The sequence below is a fragment of the Corvus moneduloides genome, chromosome 2 (assembly GCF_009650955.1).
Source record: "Corvus moneduloides isolate bCorMon1 chromosome 2, bCorMon1.pri, whole genome shotgun sequence".
Classification (NCBI taxonomy): Eukaryota; Metazoa; Chordata; class Aves; order Passeriformes; family Corvidae; genus Corvus; species Corvus moneduloides.
The window spans coordinates 117422231-117440070 of record NC_045477.1 but is presented as its reverse complement, the minus strand read 5'-3'; the positions used below and the strand labels follow the sequence as shown (position 1 = coordinate 117440070).

Below are 17840 nucleotides of genomic sequence, written 5' to 3'. Positions count from 1 at the left end.
GATATTTTGAAGTACTTTAATGCAACGTTGGTACAATCTGTGAAATCCAGAGCAGTCACAAGCAAATACCAGATGAAAAGTTACTTCCACTTTCTGCCTCGGTGTGAACAGCGAGCTCAAACTGGGCAAAGAGCCCCAGGGAAAGAAAGGGTCTGTGCTCGAGGCCAGCCACTAGCAGGCTGGATCCCAACCCCCAAAAATTACCCTCTAAAATCCTGGATCTTTTTTAAAAGGTCCATAAAACCAAAGAAGGCACAAGACAACTTTGTCTTCTCATTGTTTTGGGTTTCTTATCTTTCTTTTGTTCAAAGATGAGATACTCTGTGTCTCAAGAGGACGAGACAGACATTGTGTGAAAACATCTTTCACACTCTTTCCTCACATCCCTTCCCCATTTTACTCTCCCCATGCTTGAGCATAACCAGTGCACCAGCATTTCACTTCGTTCTCTTCGCTAAGGAAGCATTTTCTGACTTGCCTCTAATACTCCTGTCACTCAGAGTTCTGGTTTACAATGTGGTTTTTTTAAAATCACAGTCAGATTGGCTTTTAAAGAAGCTACAGATCTGTTGTAGTCATCTCAATTGACACATTGTTATGTATAAACTGGTAAGTTTCAATCAGTAATACTTTGTTTTCAAGCAAAGTAGGTGTCTTTGGACTGTACCTTAAATCCACAGCTACACTGACCTGGAAACAGCTCAAGTGCTTGAGACCGAGTGGATTGTTCCACTGGATCTTTTCTTTTGTTCCTGTTATTCTTTACTAAGGATTGCAACCTCCATAGCTAAGGAAGCAAACCAGAAACTCTGCTTCAGGTATCTCAGTTGGTATTCCAGAGCAGTTTCTCATTACACTTTGAACCAGAGGGGTAAGACAGCTCTATCCCCTCCTTCCCATTCCATCAGCCTTGCACTGGATGTACCAACTGGGCAATCTCAAGCTCAGCTGGCTCAGATTTCTCATCCACCCTAGTCTGCAAATGGGGAAATACAAAAAAATGAAAAATCACTCAATTCAATGTGGCTGAAGGTGCTGAATGATGAAATCAAGACTGCAAGGTGGAAAAGGAGACAAACTTCTAGGAACAACCTGCAGTTATATTGCTTTAAGAAAAACATGAAACCATCTTTAATGCAGACACCTATCCTGTTTCACCATCCTTTGAAGAGCATCCCTCTGCTGCAGGGTAACCTGCTTTTGTTGTGGCCATTTGTTTTCTTAAAGTGACTTAACCACATGCCACATAAAAGCACTGGAATCATGATAACTTTGCATTAAAAAAGATTAATTTCTTTCTGTTTTCAAAATACTATTTCTGTGTTTTTCCCATTTGTAGCTTGTGTTTTGAAAACTTGAAGTTTGGTATACTCAAAATCCTCATAGTGACTGATTTGTTTTGCAAAGTTGTGAACATCAAACACAAGAAATGATTTAGACTGAGTTACCATACTATTTATTTAATACCTGATTCACTGACAGAATTGTATATTTTATGGCACAGAAGAAAAATGTTATCTATTTCTTGATCAATTTATATCAGGAACTAAAATCTTAAAATTAAAATCAACTAGGTTGGGAAAGACCTTTAGGATCATTGAGTTTCTTCTACTACTTGATTACAAGATGACCACCTCCTTGTAAATTTTATCTTGTTTTGTCCCAACTTCTTTAAAAATAAAACCAAAAACATACTCAGCACTTCTTTTATACCACGAAATACCAAATCTGTGCCAAACTACAAGGAAATAGGATCACCCAAGCTCACACATAATTCCCTTTCTCAACAGTGATCTACCTCTACCTCTCCTTGCTCTCTTTCACCATTCATTGCATGGAATCTTTTCTACTCCTTTACACGATTTCCAACTCCACCTGTTTCTGTAGGTGAAACCCTGGACTCTGGATGAAAAGGGAAACCTGGGGAGAGAACTGCTTCCCTCTATCACAAATGCTGAAAGGAAAAATTGAGAGTAACATTCTACTCTTTCACATCTTGAACAATGTGATTCTGACAACCCAAGAAAACAATCTGCCAAGAAAAGGAAGCAGTAAGAGTCTTGAAAACAAAACACTTATTATTTCCAGTAATTTTTAGGAAAGATTAATATGCAGAAATGTGTTTATAAATTACACTTAATTACAAAATTCTCAGTCCTGCAAGTGTGTTTCCCACCACACGCAACACCATTAAAAGAATACTTCCTTTTTCCAAGACACATAACAGCTAAATTTAGAGGCCAGGAAGGAAAGGACATATGGGTAAAGTAGAAAATGGAAAGAGGAAAAACATGGGCCAATGTGTTGAGTGGAGGGAGATAAAATGACAGATTACAATCAGAGACCAGAAAAGAATCTAAGTAGTAAGGAATATGAAGAAGTACAGAAGAAACAAAGTGCTGTATTACCACGAACCGTTTCCAACTGATTAGCCAGAAACTGTTGCCTTAGAAGCTGACTCTCAAGCCAGGACATGAATGAATAATTAACTGCTAGAAAAGTAACAATTATGTTAGAAAATGACATTATTTTGCATAAAAACTTTCTAGTTTACTAATTCCAAGAACTTCCAGTTTACAACAAGGAAGCTAGAGGGAAAAAACCAGAAATATAAAAATAAAATATAAAATAATCCAAACTGCTGGGTTTTTTTTTTTTTCCCCCTTCAGCTTTAGGTACAACCTCAGTCTCTCCCAAAGTTCATTATTTTACCAAGAGCCCTACACCGAATTTTTGATCTGGAATGTAGCATCTCACACACCTCAAACCTATCCTCATTCTGTTTAGACTAGGACACTTCACACTAAAGCACTCCTATTTCTATAGCAGGTGTTCTGTGACTGTTCTGTGCTTATGCATTCCTTGCAGCTTTAAGATGCAACACATGACTTGTAAAGAATGTTAATTCAATTTGAAAGGACTTAAACCTACCTTTAAACTAGACTCATAGTCTGTGTTCACTTTGAACATAAGCCCAAGTCGCAAATGAATTTCCTTGGCTCGACAAAAGCTGGGATCAACATAAAGCGCCTCCTGAAATGCTTTAATTGCCCTGAAAGAAAAACACAGATTAAAAAATTATTTTTTACTGAACTATTACTTTATAATCAATGTTTTGTATATGGCTAACAAAGTGGATCAAAAAGCACTGTTACAGAAGAACATATTAAAATAATGGTTTACACGTAACGTTTTTGGTGAATGGCTTTTGATTCTTCAACGATTGGGTAATTATGAACTCCAGATATCCTGGTGTATTTGAAAGTCTAATCTTTTCTATTAATTTACAGAAACTAATTTGCTGCATGAAGTACACTAACATATCTGGTATTTCAGAAAAGATGACTCACAAATTAGTTACAAAATTAGTGCAACTTCACTAAGAACAGCCAGGTTGCTTTCGATTCCAGCAGAGCAGACCCCCCGAGAACAGCAGAAGAGAAGGCCTTGGATAGATCACACACGTCTTCTCCCACTGCACCTACTTGGTCCTTTTTCCTCTTTCTACTCCCTTTCCTAGCACCAGTGCCATGCAAGGACTCAAATAATACCAGTTGCTCCATTACTTCCAAATGGAGATATAAAAGCCTGCCATCTCCTCATGCAGTAACTTTCTTTCATATTCCCATGATGTGTGAAGACAGCTCTGATTCTATTTCCTTACCTTCAAATCCTCTCTCACTTGTCCCTGTCCATGATGGCACTGTACCAGATAAAACAGAAATGCCATCTAACAACTCCACCTTGGAGCAGAAACAAAAAAGACTCTAAACAGGACTGTTTTGCCTCTCAGGCCACTGCATAAAACTAGGACAGCTGAAATGCAACTAAAAGATAATAGAATTAAAGTCACAGAGGAATTAAGAAGGAAGCTAAGAGTCATTGTTGCCTGAAATCCAATGACAGATTGAAACAAAATCCCTTCCCATATACCACTGGTCACACAACAAGAGCAACAGGAAGAACCAGCCTCACTGAGGGTAGATTTGAGCCCCTAGGCCAGGGAGCACAGTCCTATCTGCCATCCCAGGAAACCCCACAGGTTGACACCAAGTGGCCAGGTGACAGGGCAGTCCAGCAAGAACTGGACCTGCTGTGGAGCAAGCAGCAGAGGGACGTGGGACAGGGATTAACTACAGTGCTTAAAATTACACTTTTTAGGCACATTGATTTAATTCCTACTCTCAAAGTGCAGTATTATTTAGAGGGACAAAAGGTTAGCAGATGCAGTGCAAAATTCAACAAATATTTTTCACAGACTTTTACTCACAACACACATAAATTATCATTTTTGAATCCTTCAGCAAAACAACTTCTGCTCTAAAATTCTTACAGGCTTTTGTCTCATCAAGGGCAAAGTAAACCAAAGGCACAGAACTTCCTCTAGACAATGCAACAACTGTATGTACCTAAAGCATTATTTGACTTCTTTAAACAGAACTTAAGAGCAGATAGGCTTAAAAAAAGTATTAAATTTTTATTGTGGAACTGATGCTTCCTCTATTACAATCCTTCAGAAAGGCTTGCCTTACCCAGTACCCTACTTTTCTGCCAACACATGGAAAATGAGCAAGTGAAGCGCTGAAGGGACAAACCTGCACCTGAGCTAAGCTCTCTCACATCTCATCTAAACTTCCCTGGAATCCTATGGTGATGGTGGTAAGTCACACACCTTGTATCTACACTGAATTCATAACAAACAAAGATCCCTGTCTCATAACAGTATGTTCAACTTCATCATCTACAAAAACAGTGATCAAACTGAAAAGCCAAAGACTGGGCTGACCACTAAATATCAGCACATATTTTAAGCTAGGCTTTTGCTATGCCAGAAGATAGATCCTATTACTGTGTATTTGCATTTCTTGTCTTAACTCCAAAATGGACACTAGGTATGTTAGCCACTGGTATTGAAAATCCATTACTTGTATCTTGTTTAAAGACAATATCCCAAAAAAGGAGAAAACCACTGTCTATGATTCCAATCAAAGAGAAGACAAAAATCAGGAATAAAGACAGCAGTTCCACAGCACATCACAGAGTGCGACCACGCTAACAGACACTCTGTAAACTTAATGTTCTTATTTAGCTATCCTTGGTCAGAAAACAGTATTTCCATATTTCCCCTATGTCACATCCCCATTGAAAAGATCATCAAAAAGTGGATTTCTAAAAAAGCTTAAGAGAATCTGAGAGTGACAAAAATACTTCTGTAGTCTCTTGCTTACAGAACTGGAAATGTTTTTCATTGCCACAGTTGAGCAGTGGAGTTAAACAAAGCCACAAGTATAACAAAAAGCTTTCAAGGACAGTTTCGAAATTTAGTTTGAATGTATACTGTCTTTTATTCAAAAAACCAAGAATGTTGCCTACCCCAGTCTTTCAGAGGAGCACAGCACTTAAAAACCAGTAAATTATCATCAGTGGACAACATGGAAGACTGTGTCACATTTAGCACAGGAACTCCTCCAAGCTTTGTGTAAGGTTTATCTCTGTGCAGACTAAACTAAGTAAAAAATCAAATTTTACCTTCTACTTAACTCTAATAATTCCATATTGGTTTTACAATTTGTAGTTCTTCCAGGATGACAAGCATGACTAATAACAAAGAGAAATTACTTCCACCACTGCGATAAGGGGCATCATCAAAATTTCCCCAATGAAGTGATCTGAAACAGCATTTTGAACAGTTTTTACCATTGGTAGGTACTCATGTCTGATTCAATAACTTATAGCCTCATTTAAACACTCAGTAGAGTTTTTACAGAATAAAATACTCAAGCTCTGAAAAGGTATTTATTTATTAACTCTTACAGACAGACAAGCAATTTTACGTCACAGCTGAATTAATATTGATGTAATTTTGCCTGCAGGAAACATTTAAATAAAATAGCAACGTGCTCACATTACAGGACATACCAAGAACATGGACTACAGCAAAATCCTCTGCCTGCTTTCCACTGCCATGCCCAGAGGTCCAGACTCATTCCCTTACTATCAAACACGAGAACATCTGCAGCAGCACTGACACCCATTTCAGAGTTGGGCCTTCCAGACACAGCAGGAGGAGTCACTTGACTCTTGTACAGATCTCAGTTTACTCTCAAACATCTCTAACTCCATTTCTGTTCTCTGTCCAACCCTACACCCAGAAAGATGTGGGTCTAGAGGATCCAAGGCAACCAAATTACCCAGATGTTTTCCCTCAAAGCTCTTGTATGGCTTGACCAAAACCCGAAGTGCAGATACAGCCCAACAGCTGGATGAGTCCAACAGCTTCCTTCAGGGATGATGGCACAGAGCCTTCCCCGAGTCAGTTGTGAGTCTCCACCACTAATTAACTGCCCCTCATGCACAGACAGAACTTCTCATCTCACTCCTTCAGCAGACTAAACACACACCAGTCCAAAGGAAAAATTATCAAATGAAAGGCCAGGAGCTCTCACACTGTGGAAATAAATGACAGTCATCTGAATTCTGCAAGAGACAACTTTCCTTTTGTTCTCTGATGATACTGACACCTGCATGGTGAGACAGAACTCTGGTTGAGTCTACTAGAATTTATTAAAATTAAATAAGGATCTTCTCCAAGAATGAGGGCATTTCTCTTAACAGGCAGGAAAGGCTATTCTAACTCTCAACAAAATGGGAAAGCAGGACTGGAAAACAGGCACTACAGAGGATGAAAAGCACCTCTGGACTTTTATTTTACACAGCACTGCTACAGCAATTCAGGAAAAATAAAAATGACATCTCCAAATCAAGACTGCCAGAATCAATACTGCAGCTATTGTCCCACCCACTAATCTATACAACAATGCCTACCATTATGAAAGTGAAGAAACCAGGTGAATAATAATTAATAGATGATTATATTAAACATTTAGTGAATTCTCGTAAGACTTTTATTGGATGGTTTTGCTTGAATAGACTGTGAATAAAATCAGCTTTTTACTAGGCAAAAGAATGTAATAAAAGAGCATCAATTTAACTATTCAGAAGTTATCACTTTTGTTCGTTTCAAACAAAACCCATGAAAATCAGAATGACTGTACAAAATGAAAGAACCCAACATTATTCTGTCACCTGATGCAGCTGGAGTGAAACTTTCTTTTTCTTATTCTTACCCTCTTTCAATTTTCTGACCACCTATTCTAAGCCTCACATCACTTCACAGCCTCACTTCTGAAAGTGATGTGAGGCTATGATGGACAAATTTCTATGTGAAACTCAGAATCACAGTTTGAACATAAACAAAATGTACATACACAGCAGTAGTCAGGACACTGTAGTTTATGAAACACTTTTAGAGTCTTTAGCTACGACTCTTCTGTCCATAGGACTGCAACAGTTGAATGGCAAAATATTTTGAGCAGCAAAGTCTTTAAACATTTCTCTAGAACAGCAGCTGGGAGTAGTTTTTTTTCCTAGCATTAGCAGAGTTTTCATCAGTCCAAGACTAGTTTGCTGTGCAATCACAGCAAGATATGATGACAAAAAGAAAGTTAACTGCCCACTTCATTACTGGTTAATTACTAGGAGCACATGTACTCTACATGTACATTCCCATTTTATATACCTGAAAAATACATATATATAGACCCAGCCACTGGAAACCTGAGAAATATTTGACCAAGCAGTATCTACAGACTGTGTGTTTAAATTCTTAGAGGTCTCCACTTGGCAGTGTTCATTCCTACACATCCCACTACACACTTGACTTTTTGTGTGGAGCAACCCAGTCAGAAGCAGAGATGGTGGTTCTAGGTATCTTTGTAACTAGAGGTTGAACAGATGATGACAGTGCTCCTGCTTTGGGAAGGATCAGGGAGTAGAAGGGTCAGGGAGTTCCACTCAGGGATGATGGATTTTCCCCAGGCAGTCTTTACTCATGATGGAGGTGAGGAAAAGAGTCTGGATCATCTCTTGAAGGTCTTTGGCTTTTTTCAGGGTCAATGCTAAAGGATTGAGTTTTCTGGAACACTCGACTTCTACAGCTGGTAAGGAATCCCTAGACTGAGTAGCCTCAGGGCAAAGAGCCCAAATGGAGCAAGAGAGGTGAGTGACCTCTGTCTCCTGTCAGGTGTTTCTGAGGAGCCCAGTGGCTTTCTCACTGACACTGTCCAGCAATTTGCAACACCACTGCAAACGCTGCAGGCTGGCCTTGGAGCACCACAGTTGGTACACTGGGATCCACAGGGTGTTCAGGACACAATGTCAGAGCCTGGGCTCCATCTTTTCATCTTGATGGAAGTCAGTGGAATCACCAGATGATAAACCAGTCAGGCTCAGAATCCTCACTGAAGTGAAGAGAAAATCTGGTATCCAAGCCACTACAGCTGGGTGCAGGTATTGCACAGGAATGAAGGGTAGCCTTGGATTAACTACTGAAATTCTTTAATGTACAATCTAAGAGACAACTACAGAGGGCATGAAATTACTCAAGTTATGTGAATATCTCATTCTACTGGTTTTCTACTCTAACTCAGAAACAGAGAAACAACAGTGAAAATGAACCAACCAGTTACTGCTTCATGACAAATGGTGTAAAAGAAGGGAGTATCAAAATTTCAGATCCGTAAGATCTGTTTTACTGTGCCCGACTCAACTTATGGAGGTGATCCCTTATGGCACACCTTACTATAATAATTGTGTGAAATAGGTTTGGTCTGACAACACTATTGCAACACTTGTATATATGTTGAGGACTTTTAATTCTTACATGAACAGTAAAACAAAATCCCCAACATAAAATAATGTAACAGCTAAGATTTGTACTTAAAATAATGCTGCAATGCTGTTCTAGTATATAAAAATGTGTACAATATTAAATTAAAGTAAGCTGCATTATGTGTCTTGGAGCCAATCCAACACATCTTTTCATGAAAGCTGGAAAACTTTAAAAATAGTGTAAAGTATATGAACAAGAATTCTAAAGCTGATCTCATTCCCACTTGCCTTTTTTATTATCCCTGTTTATATGAGACGTGAAAAAAACTCAAGCGCTTCTTACCCCTTCCTTTTAGGAGGACTATGTACTTCCCTCTTGTTAAAATCTCTGAATATCTAAAATGGTGGTGTTGGAAAAAAACTCAGTTCATGGATGAAGCAGGGTAACTAAACCACCTTAAAAAGTCTTGAGGTCTTCTCTGCCGGCTAGAAATGTAAAGATCTGTGTCCCCTATGACCATAAACAGATGGAATAAATGCAGCAGGAAGACAGATTAGCATTTCACTCTGAAAGAGGATTCTCCTGGCAATCTGCTAGAGTTCTGTGGAGGATTAAAGTCTTCAAAGAAGAACACCTATTGTAAATGGCTGGCTATAATCTCCAAATTGATTGTGATCTTGTCACACCTAAACACCAACAACCCACATCCCTCTGCTCTTTTACCCAAGAAATCACAGAAAAGGGGGAAGAAAAGCACTCAAAGTGATTAAAATTCAGAATTGCTAACAAGTAAGTTTTTACCTACATTAGATTTTTGTCCTTTAAAAACTGTATGCAATACTTTAATGATACACAATGTCCTTAGCACCACACTATACATAACTTTGTTGCATGAATGAAATGGAAAATACAATTATTCTACTCAACCTTAACATAAGCTCTGTGTGCAGTTCTGTAAGTTAGGGCATCAGCTTACACTCATGTTGTCAACAAGTGAAGAAAAATCTGAATTAATTCAAAGCCCTAATTTATTAATACTAAATAGCATGATCTGCTGATGGCAAAAATTTATGTTGAACAGGTGGCTTTTCAAAAATTAATTACTCTAAATCTAACTGCTTTGTCTTATTTATCTTACAGTTTATCTACCATTTTCACAGTGCAAACTATAACAAGATACAGCTTGTAAGAAATGGTGCACAAAATACTTTTGAATGCTGAAGGATGAAGACAAGATTGCATAACAACTAGAATGTTCTGAAACTTGGTAAAATTCAACCAAGACTCATCACAATCTTAAGAAACAGTGGATTCTCACGATTTCTGAAAACTTTTCTATTCTTTTCTTGCTAATTAGAATGCAATATAATTGTATAGCACATGGCATTCATTTCACCACTATCAATAAAGCAAGCAGTAAGCTGCAAGATAAAATAATCCATGTTTTGAGTTCATGATTTAACCAACTTATTTTAATCTGAAGAATAAAAGTTTATGTACATTATCCTGAGGAAAACATAAATCTTTTGCCTTACAGATACACAGAAACAATTTAAGGAGAGGTGGGGGGAGAAATCCTGCTCCATTGTTCCCAACCTTCAGTCGGTGGTCCCTCACTGCATCCGTAACTGCTGTCAGGATTAGTTCAGTAACACAAGGGAGCTTTTTAGTAATCAATCAAGTAGTAAAGTCACACTTACTGTGCTAACAGTCCACACTGAGTGGAAAAAGCACTGACCTAAACACTGCAGCTTTCTGACTTCTTCCCCATAAATCATCTCCATAGGAATAAACACCAATGAAAGTCTGAGGACCTTTCAACAGGACCCCAGTGACTGAGTCCATTCCATTTACCACTCTCACCACTGATAAAGCCAAACCAAAACCCCAACTGAAAACCAACCCCCACCACACCCAGCAGAAGCCCTGCTACATCCCGTAAGCCCTGACACAAATCACAACTGTTTTAACCGAGTTTTTACACCAGATTTAAACACCCCGATTCCATGAGAGCCTATTGCTTCTCACATCCAAACCCCACACCTGATGCAGCTCTGTCAAAATTTCTGCCTACCAAGCAAAATGTAAACAAGCCCACTTTGCCACCTCTTTTCCAAGCAGGGTTTCTGTAAACAGGCTTTCCAACAAACCCAGGCCACAGGTTATCAATAACAACAATTCCCAAAAGCCTGTTGAGTCCTTCTGCTCCATCCCCACTGCTGAACTGTATTACAGGGAGCTCAAATTCTTCTCCTGGAAGTGCCTTCCTTTTCGAGGCACTGCTGTGGCTGCCCCAAGTGTGTTACAGTAAGCAGACAGTGATTCAGGACAGTAACACCTGCAAACATCCTATCTGTAATAAAATCAATACTGAACTATTGTACATTCACACTGAACTGAGGGTGAAATAATCACACTTTGATGGGACAGCACACAATACTGACACTGTCAGCTTATTCCAACTTACCATTGAAAGGCGTTGTAATGGAAGTAGACCAAACCAAGGCCATATAAAAAGGCAGCATTCTGTAAAGGAAAGAAACAATGTTTAAAACCCAGATAAGAGTGAGTTTCCAATATTTTATCCATCCTTTGACATTGTATTTCCATTATAAGATAAATGTATTTAACACTCACCTTGAGTAGGAAGAGGCAAAAAGAAGGAATGAGAAGATACACAGACACTTAAAAAAAAAAAAAAAAAGTGGTTCTCCATGGTCACAAAAAAAAAGGAGCTATTTTGGAGAGTAACAATATTTAAGTACTTTTACATCAGAGAAACCAATGTGCTCTGTTCTACTTGTACAACAGCAGGGAAGGAAATGATGAAGTAGAAATCTTTGGTAATTTAATATAATGAAAAAAATAATTTATGACCAAGCACCATTTCATAGTCACAGTAATTTATACTCACATAAAAGAAAACAAAGCTACACACTCTAATTTCAGTGTCTAATGTAGAACATTAATTAAATGAATCTGAAAATATGCTTAAGGAGATTTCATTTTTCTGAATACCAAAAAATACAGACCATGAACTTCAAACCTATGACAATCATATTTCTTCATCATTAATCCAATTTCTATCTCCTATCCCCCTATTTGCAGAAGGGAAAAACTAAACCAAAACAAGAAAAACCATTTCCTTCCTGGAAACCCATTTTCCCTCAATCTTCTTTTCACATAAACCATGATTTACTTCTAAAGTGAAATCATTAACAATATTTAATCAATGTTTAACTATCCAGTTCCACAAATAATTATTAAATATATCCTAAATTAGAAAAAAATAAACAAATTGCTTTTTCTTTTGCAAAGTTATGCCATAGCACATTTGTTTTTTATTGAGCAGAACTATTCCATTATTTACAGGAGACATTGTACATGCTGCCTAAGACATATTTTTAGGCTTTTCTCATATATAATTCTTATTCTGAGAGACCAGGTATATATCCCAAAGCTCTGACACATGGATAAGAGCTGGAATTTCAATTGCTGAAGACTGCACTTCAAGATAATCTCTCTGCCACTTGCATGCAGTTCTTAACAAGTCAAATTTCTAAGGAGTTCCACAAAAGGAATCCTAATTATGACCTCAATCCAATTCAAATATAAAAGTTATAACAAAGTTTCTCCTACAAAATAACTGGTAACCAGAAGACAATTCAAAGAGCAGCATTCATCAGAAACAGGATCCAATATGACAATTTCATTATCCCTCATTTGCATCTTCTAAATGCAAATTAAGACCGGGGAAATGTCAAAGATTCCTTCATGAAGGCAGCTGGATCATAGCTTCAGCAACGGACAGCTTCCAGGAAAATGCTGTGGTTTGACCAGATACTACAGCAATCAGAACACTGGAAGATGTTAAGAGGAGGAGTGGAGAGGGAAGTGCATAAACAATAGAAGAGGTCACTTTAATACTACCAGAAACCCACATTCCTGTTTAATTGAACAAAAGCCCAACACCGACATCATAAAGACAAAAGATCTCCAATTCCCTACTCCATCTTGTTTCCACGTTCCAAGTATGCTCTGGCAGCAAGAGACCAGGAAGAAGGCAAGCTCAAAAGTGGAGCACACGTAATGCCCTGACTGGAAAGTCATTTTAAATGAAGAAGTAAGACAGATTTTCATGTCTGCAACATGGAAGCCTACAAAATACAGCATGCCAGTAGCCTTCACTGTCTTCAGGTCAGCTCATCTCTAAGACAGAATTTAACAAAACTGTCTAGTGTCCCCCTCTGATATTCTGAATCTCAATCAAGTTTCGATCACTGTAGAGATTGAGATTAACAGTGATCACAAAAATCCTTCATCGCCACACTGCAAAATTCAAACAGAAATATGCCGGACAACTAAAAACTCTTCAATTTGCAAAGAATTACTTCCTCTTATGAAACTATTAGAATTCACAGTCCAAGAAAGTTAGAGGTTCAGAAAAATCTCCCTGATATTTTCATGCTAAGGGTTAACAATAACCAACTTTCAAGGCACAACAGAACCAAGATGCAAGCTATTTGTCAAAATGTAATTTATTTATCAAGTTCACATAAAGCTTTCAGATGGTCCTCACAGCACTACAAATAAACCATTACTGTTCTGTCCTTTGTTCTGTGACTGGTTTTACCGGTTTTTTTCCTCATTCTCCTTTGGCCTTAAGTCTTTTGAGACTGACCTTAAAAACATCTTCAACTGCTGCTCTCTTCTCAATAAAAAACAGGGCAAGATTTAGTATTTGTACCAGTAATACTTCACTTCAAATGTAAAGGTGCAAATTCTGAATTGTCAGTATGAATCATGAATTTACCTGTTCTGAAATGCTATAGCTCTAACCATACATATCACCATTATTACTGCCTGTTGATAATCTTAAAACCAATCTAATAAACTAATATTAAAACATATCTTTTAAACTGCATTTGAACACGGACGGGAGTTTCACAAGGACTGGAAGAGATCACAGTGTCCCAATGTATGGCTGTACTCTCCCACAAATAATTCAAGGCAAGATACACATAAAGTTCATTGCTTTTGCAGAATACCATCAAGTTCAACATGCAGTCAAAGTTCCTACTGGCAATAGCCAATATGAAATGTTACCACAGCTTAATGCAGATCAGGACCAAGTGGGATCATTACACAAATCTTCATCTACAAAATGCCTTCTTATAAATCATAAGATTCTATGATTCTATTTACTAGGAACACAATCCATCTTAAGAAATCAGTTTTCCGTTTCCTCTATTAGTTCTGACAAGTTTCTCAAAGAATATCCATTCCATGTGTTCCAGTAAAGATTACTCCTGTGATTTAGTCCCTGCTATAAATAGCTGTTGAGGTAGAATTTAAGGCCTATTTTTTCCCTCTAAACATCTTTCAGTGAGAAGCAGAAAACAAAATTATCTTAGTACAGTCCCTTCCTTGAACTTTCTAACAACCCTCAAAATTTATGAAAATCTCATGCTAGCAAAAAGTATTCTCTGGCTACTAACTTCTAATTTAATTTTTTTTTGTTATCAGATACCTCTTTTCACTAAAATCTTGAGTGAAAAAAAGATACAAACCCAAACAGACTATGCTTCAAATTTGAAGCTGAATGCTTGGGTTTTTTTCGTTCTACAGCCATGCTACCAAATAGCAGATAAACTAGAATGCTATTTCCAAGCTGGCATCATTTACATTTTCTTTGAACTACCAAAAAAATGTTAAAATGTTTCATACCAACCACTAGATGGCTCAAATACTTCTTTCCATTTTCCACGCTTACGCAATTTAAGGAAATTGTCAAGTTGATATTGTGCATTCTGCTACTTACATGCACTATTTAATGCTGAGCAACATTTCAATTCTATTTTCTAAACGAGTGTGGTATACACATTTTGTGAACAGGTAACTCAGAAGGCAAAAATGTATTTGTGTGTATCTTTTTATGTAACTGGTATGAATAAGCACACTGAAGACTTTCTGGTCTTGTTTGTTTTAAGCGATCAAGGAAAAAAAAATTAACCAATGAGAAAGACTCCACCCATCTCACAGGTCTTCTATTCAAATAACTGGTTTATAGGCTCTTTGAAGCAGCAGGTGGAAACAGATCCCCAACGTTCCATGTGTTCTGTTCTCCAGGCATTTCAGGCCACATCCACATCAAGCCTTTTTCTCCACCTTTCAAGGGTGCAGCCAGCAGGTCCCACAGAAATACATCAGCCCAGCCCACCTACAAACACAGGGGCAGAAAAATGCACCTGTCCTGGCTAGCAAGTGGCCACTCCCACATTCAGATCACAAATAGCCATCTTGGACTCGCTCTACAGACGTCTGGCTGCCACATCTGGGTCCAGATGTTTTTCACCAGTAACGCGCTTATCTGCCACACACAGTTGAGAGCCCGTTACAGACTCCAAATTGGTGTTTTATAAACACAGGAATTAACTCAGATGTTATGCTTGCAAATGAAAATCAGTTCAATGGGCACTTCCAGAGAGTCAGAGAGTAGAAAAAGACATTAAAAACTCAAAGCAATCTCAGGGCAGCTTCCAACCAGGTCCTCGCAATTTAAAACTGAAAAAGGAACATAGTTTCCCAGCATTGCTAATTCATAAACATTCCCTAGAACTGCCTCTCTCATTTGTGCTGACACAATCATTTTTAGACTACTACAGCCAGCTGGATGCCAGAAGTGCTCTGAACTATTAGTATCTAGGTAAAAAGGATTTTTTAACTGGATCAGTTTCCCAGGCAAGTTCACTTGTGAACCCCCATGAACAACACCATTAGCACAAGGAAAAGACTGGAACACAAGTAAAAGCTCTTTAAGCCTATGCTGCTCCCATCAAAATGCTTATCAAACCTCCAATGACTTCTCAAACATTACTGAAACCTCCAAAGTCACATATAAACATTTCACTTGAGAGAAAACATCATCTATGGGTCGGTACAAGGTGGATAAACATGAGGTAACATCACAGCCTCTGGCCAGCCTTCTTCATGCAGGAAAAATACACCTTTCAGTTGATTAGAAAGATGATAATATTTAGGGAGAAATCAGAGTGTATCCCACCATACTATAAAATAACCAAAACAGGAGAAGAAAAAGTTCCCATGTAGTTAGTTAGTGGAAGTCTGAACAAAAACTACGGAAAAAAGGTGAAGTTCAGCACCCTTATGAGAGACCAGCGACTGCTTTACACTTTCTTACTACTGACAGGAATCACAAAGTCTTTGATGACGTATTTAGATTGCCTCCAGCAGGGTCTGACTGCCCCTTCCTGAGCTGCCCAAGTGCCAGTGGAACCCAGAGCCCAGCCCACATCACATCCGGCTGCACAAGACACACGTGGACAGGTGGCCACTGCTCCTCAGAAAGCCTAACCAGGAAAATAAGGTTACACAGTTTGTGTCACATCCTGTGGTCACAGGGTCTCTTGGCCACCTGTTCAAAGCAAAAGAACAGTTTTTGTATTCAAATGTGTGAATATGTTTCTTTCTTTACTGAAATTTAAAAAAGAAAAAAAAAAATACAAAGTTTTGACACTATGGTGCCTAATTCTTCCTCCTGACACTACTCAATGCATAGTAACAGCTCCCTGGAGAGTTTGCACCACATAAAAAAATTCCACTTGGGCTCCCGTGAATAAACAGCTCCAGGCCTTTGGGAGCTGACAGGCTCTAGCACAAGGATTTTATGTGCTCAGGAGAAAGAGTGGAGGGTTCAAATAAAATTTGTTTAGATTTGTATAAACATGAAAAAGAGAGCTACCTAACTGCATGTGCTGTGAATTCCAATCACCTGCAAAAATACTAAGATCCCTGTGTGTACTGCAAACTAGTATCATTGTTTTGTTCTCTTCAAGGTCTTCATGAAACTTTACAGTACCTGGAAGATCGTTAAGACTGGATTAGATTAGATACAGGATTTTTAAATACAGCTATCTCTAACATGCTTGCACGACTCTGCCTCTTGAGCAAGAATCACAACAGTCCCAAATTTGTTACTGGGTGGGTGTCTGCATCCCAGTAGCCAAGTGAAAGCAATTAATATATAAAAATCATTATTCCTGTGACAAATATATTCTGTCATATGTAATATCTTGGTAAATAGCTACAAAGTAATTCCTCATTTTCGTTAAGAAGATCTTTTCAGAGAGTAAATATTGCCAAAATACACCTACTACTTCCAGAAGAAAACTATCTTTCTTAATTCATAAAAACTACCCTTTTTTTCATATCACAGAAAAATTCTTACTAGAAGTTAAGCAGAAATAAAACCAAAAATCAAGTAAACAAAAATTCCACACCATCTACAAATTGTGTTTTTTTTTTTTTTTTTTCCTTCTAAGTGGTAACTGTCTCTGAAATTACTATACTGTCTTGGCCATCCTACTCATCTCCTCTTTAGGAAAGACACGACATTTGTCCATACCCTTTGCAATTGCCCAGCAGTGCTGCATTTCCACATTCCCTCTAATTCTCCTCTGAATGAAAACTACTCTTTCAACTTCTCTGGAGTATGGCTGCTCCACCAAAACACTTCTATCTCCACATTTTTACCCATAGACTGTAACACACATGGCAAAACACACGCGAACAAGCTGAAGTGGGAGCCTTGTTATCCTCCAAGTGGCTTTCCAGCACTATCTGTAGAAAAAAGCTTCTTGACACACAGGGAAGGACAGGTACATCAAGACAAGACTACTGGAAAATTATTGAAACCCACATACCGCAATTAATTCAACAGACATAAATTATTGCAAACCCTCCTGAATAATACACTGTGCCACAACTAGTTTGAAGGGAGTGCTGTCCTGTGAAAGACAAACTGACAAATCACAACATTAAATAACTCAAATCCTCTTCACTAATGACAGAATCTACGCAATTTTGCAAACCAGGTATTTCTTTATCCATAAATAAACCTAGGTCCCTTGGCAAAAGGGACTTCTGAACAACTAGTGTACCTCCAAGTTTGTCACATAAATGTCAAGCAAATGTCTAAACTGTGATCATTGCTAAGGGCATCTTTCCACTGAAACTTACAAAATTTCACTTGATGTAAACATCTTCATTTTTCACTTGATACAAATATTCTCAATAATTTAAGTATTTTAACAGGAAACAGCATTTTTCTGAAATTAATCAAGTGAGCAAAGGTGTTGTGCAACACACA

The 17840-nt window shown here is 38.1% G+C and overlaps 1 protein-coding gene across 15 annotated transcripts in view; it reads right to left on the bottom strand.

Moving 5' to 3' along the window:
* KDM6A (lysine demethylase 6A) overlaps positions 1 to 17840 on the bottom strand; it is a 151929-nt gene that overhangs the window by 67723 nt on the left and 66366 nt on the right. For all 15 annotated transcript variants that reach the window (XR_004238548.1, XR_004238551.1, XR_004238550.1 and 12 more), the window contains exons 5-6: positions 11139 to 11197; positions 2932 to 3052 (exon numbers count right to left, since the gene is read on the bottom strand). Coding sequence is in view for 7 of the 15 variants with exons in the window: in XM_032100976.1 (XP_031956867.1) it covers positions 2932 to 3052; positions 11139 to 11197 (180 nt within the window). In the remaining 8 variants the exon portion in view is untranslated. The remainder of the gene's footprint in view (positions 1 to 2931; positions 3053 to 11138; positions 11198 to 17840) is intronic.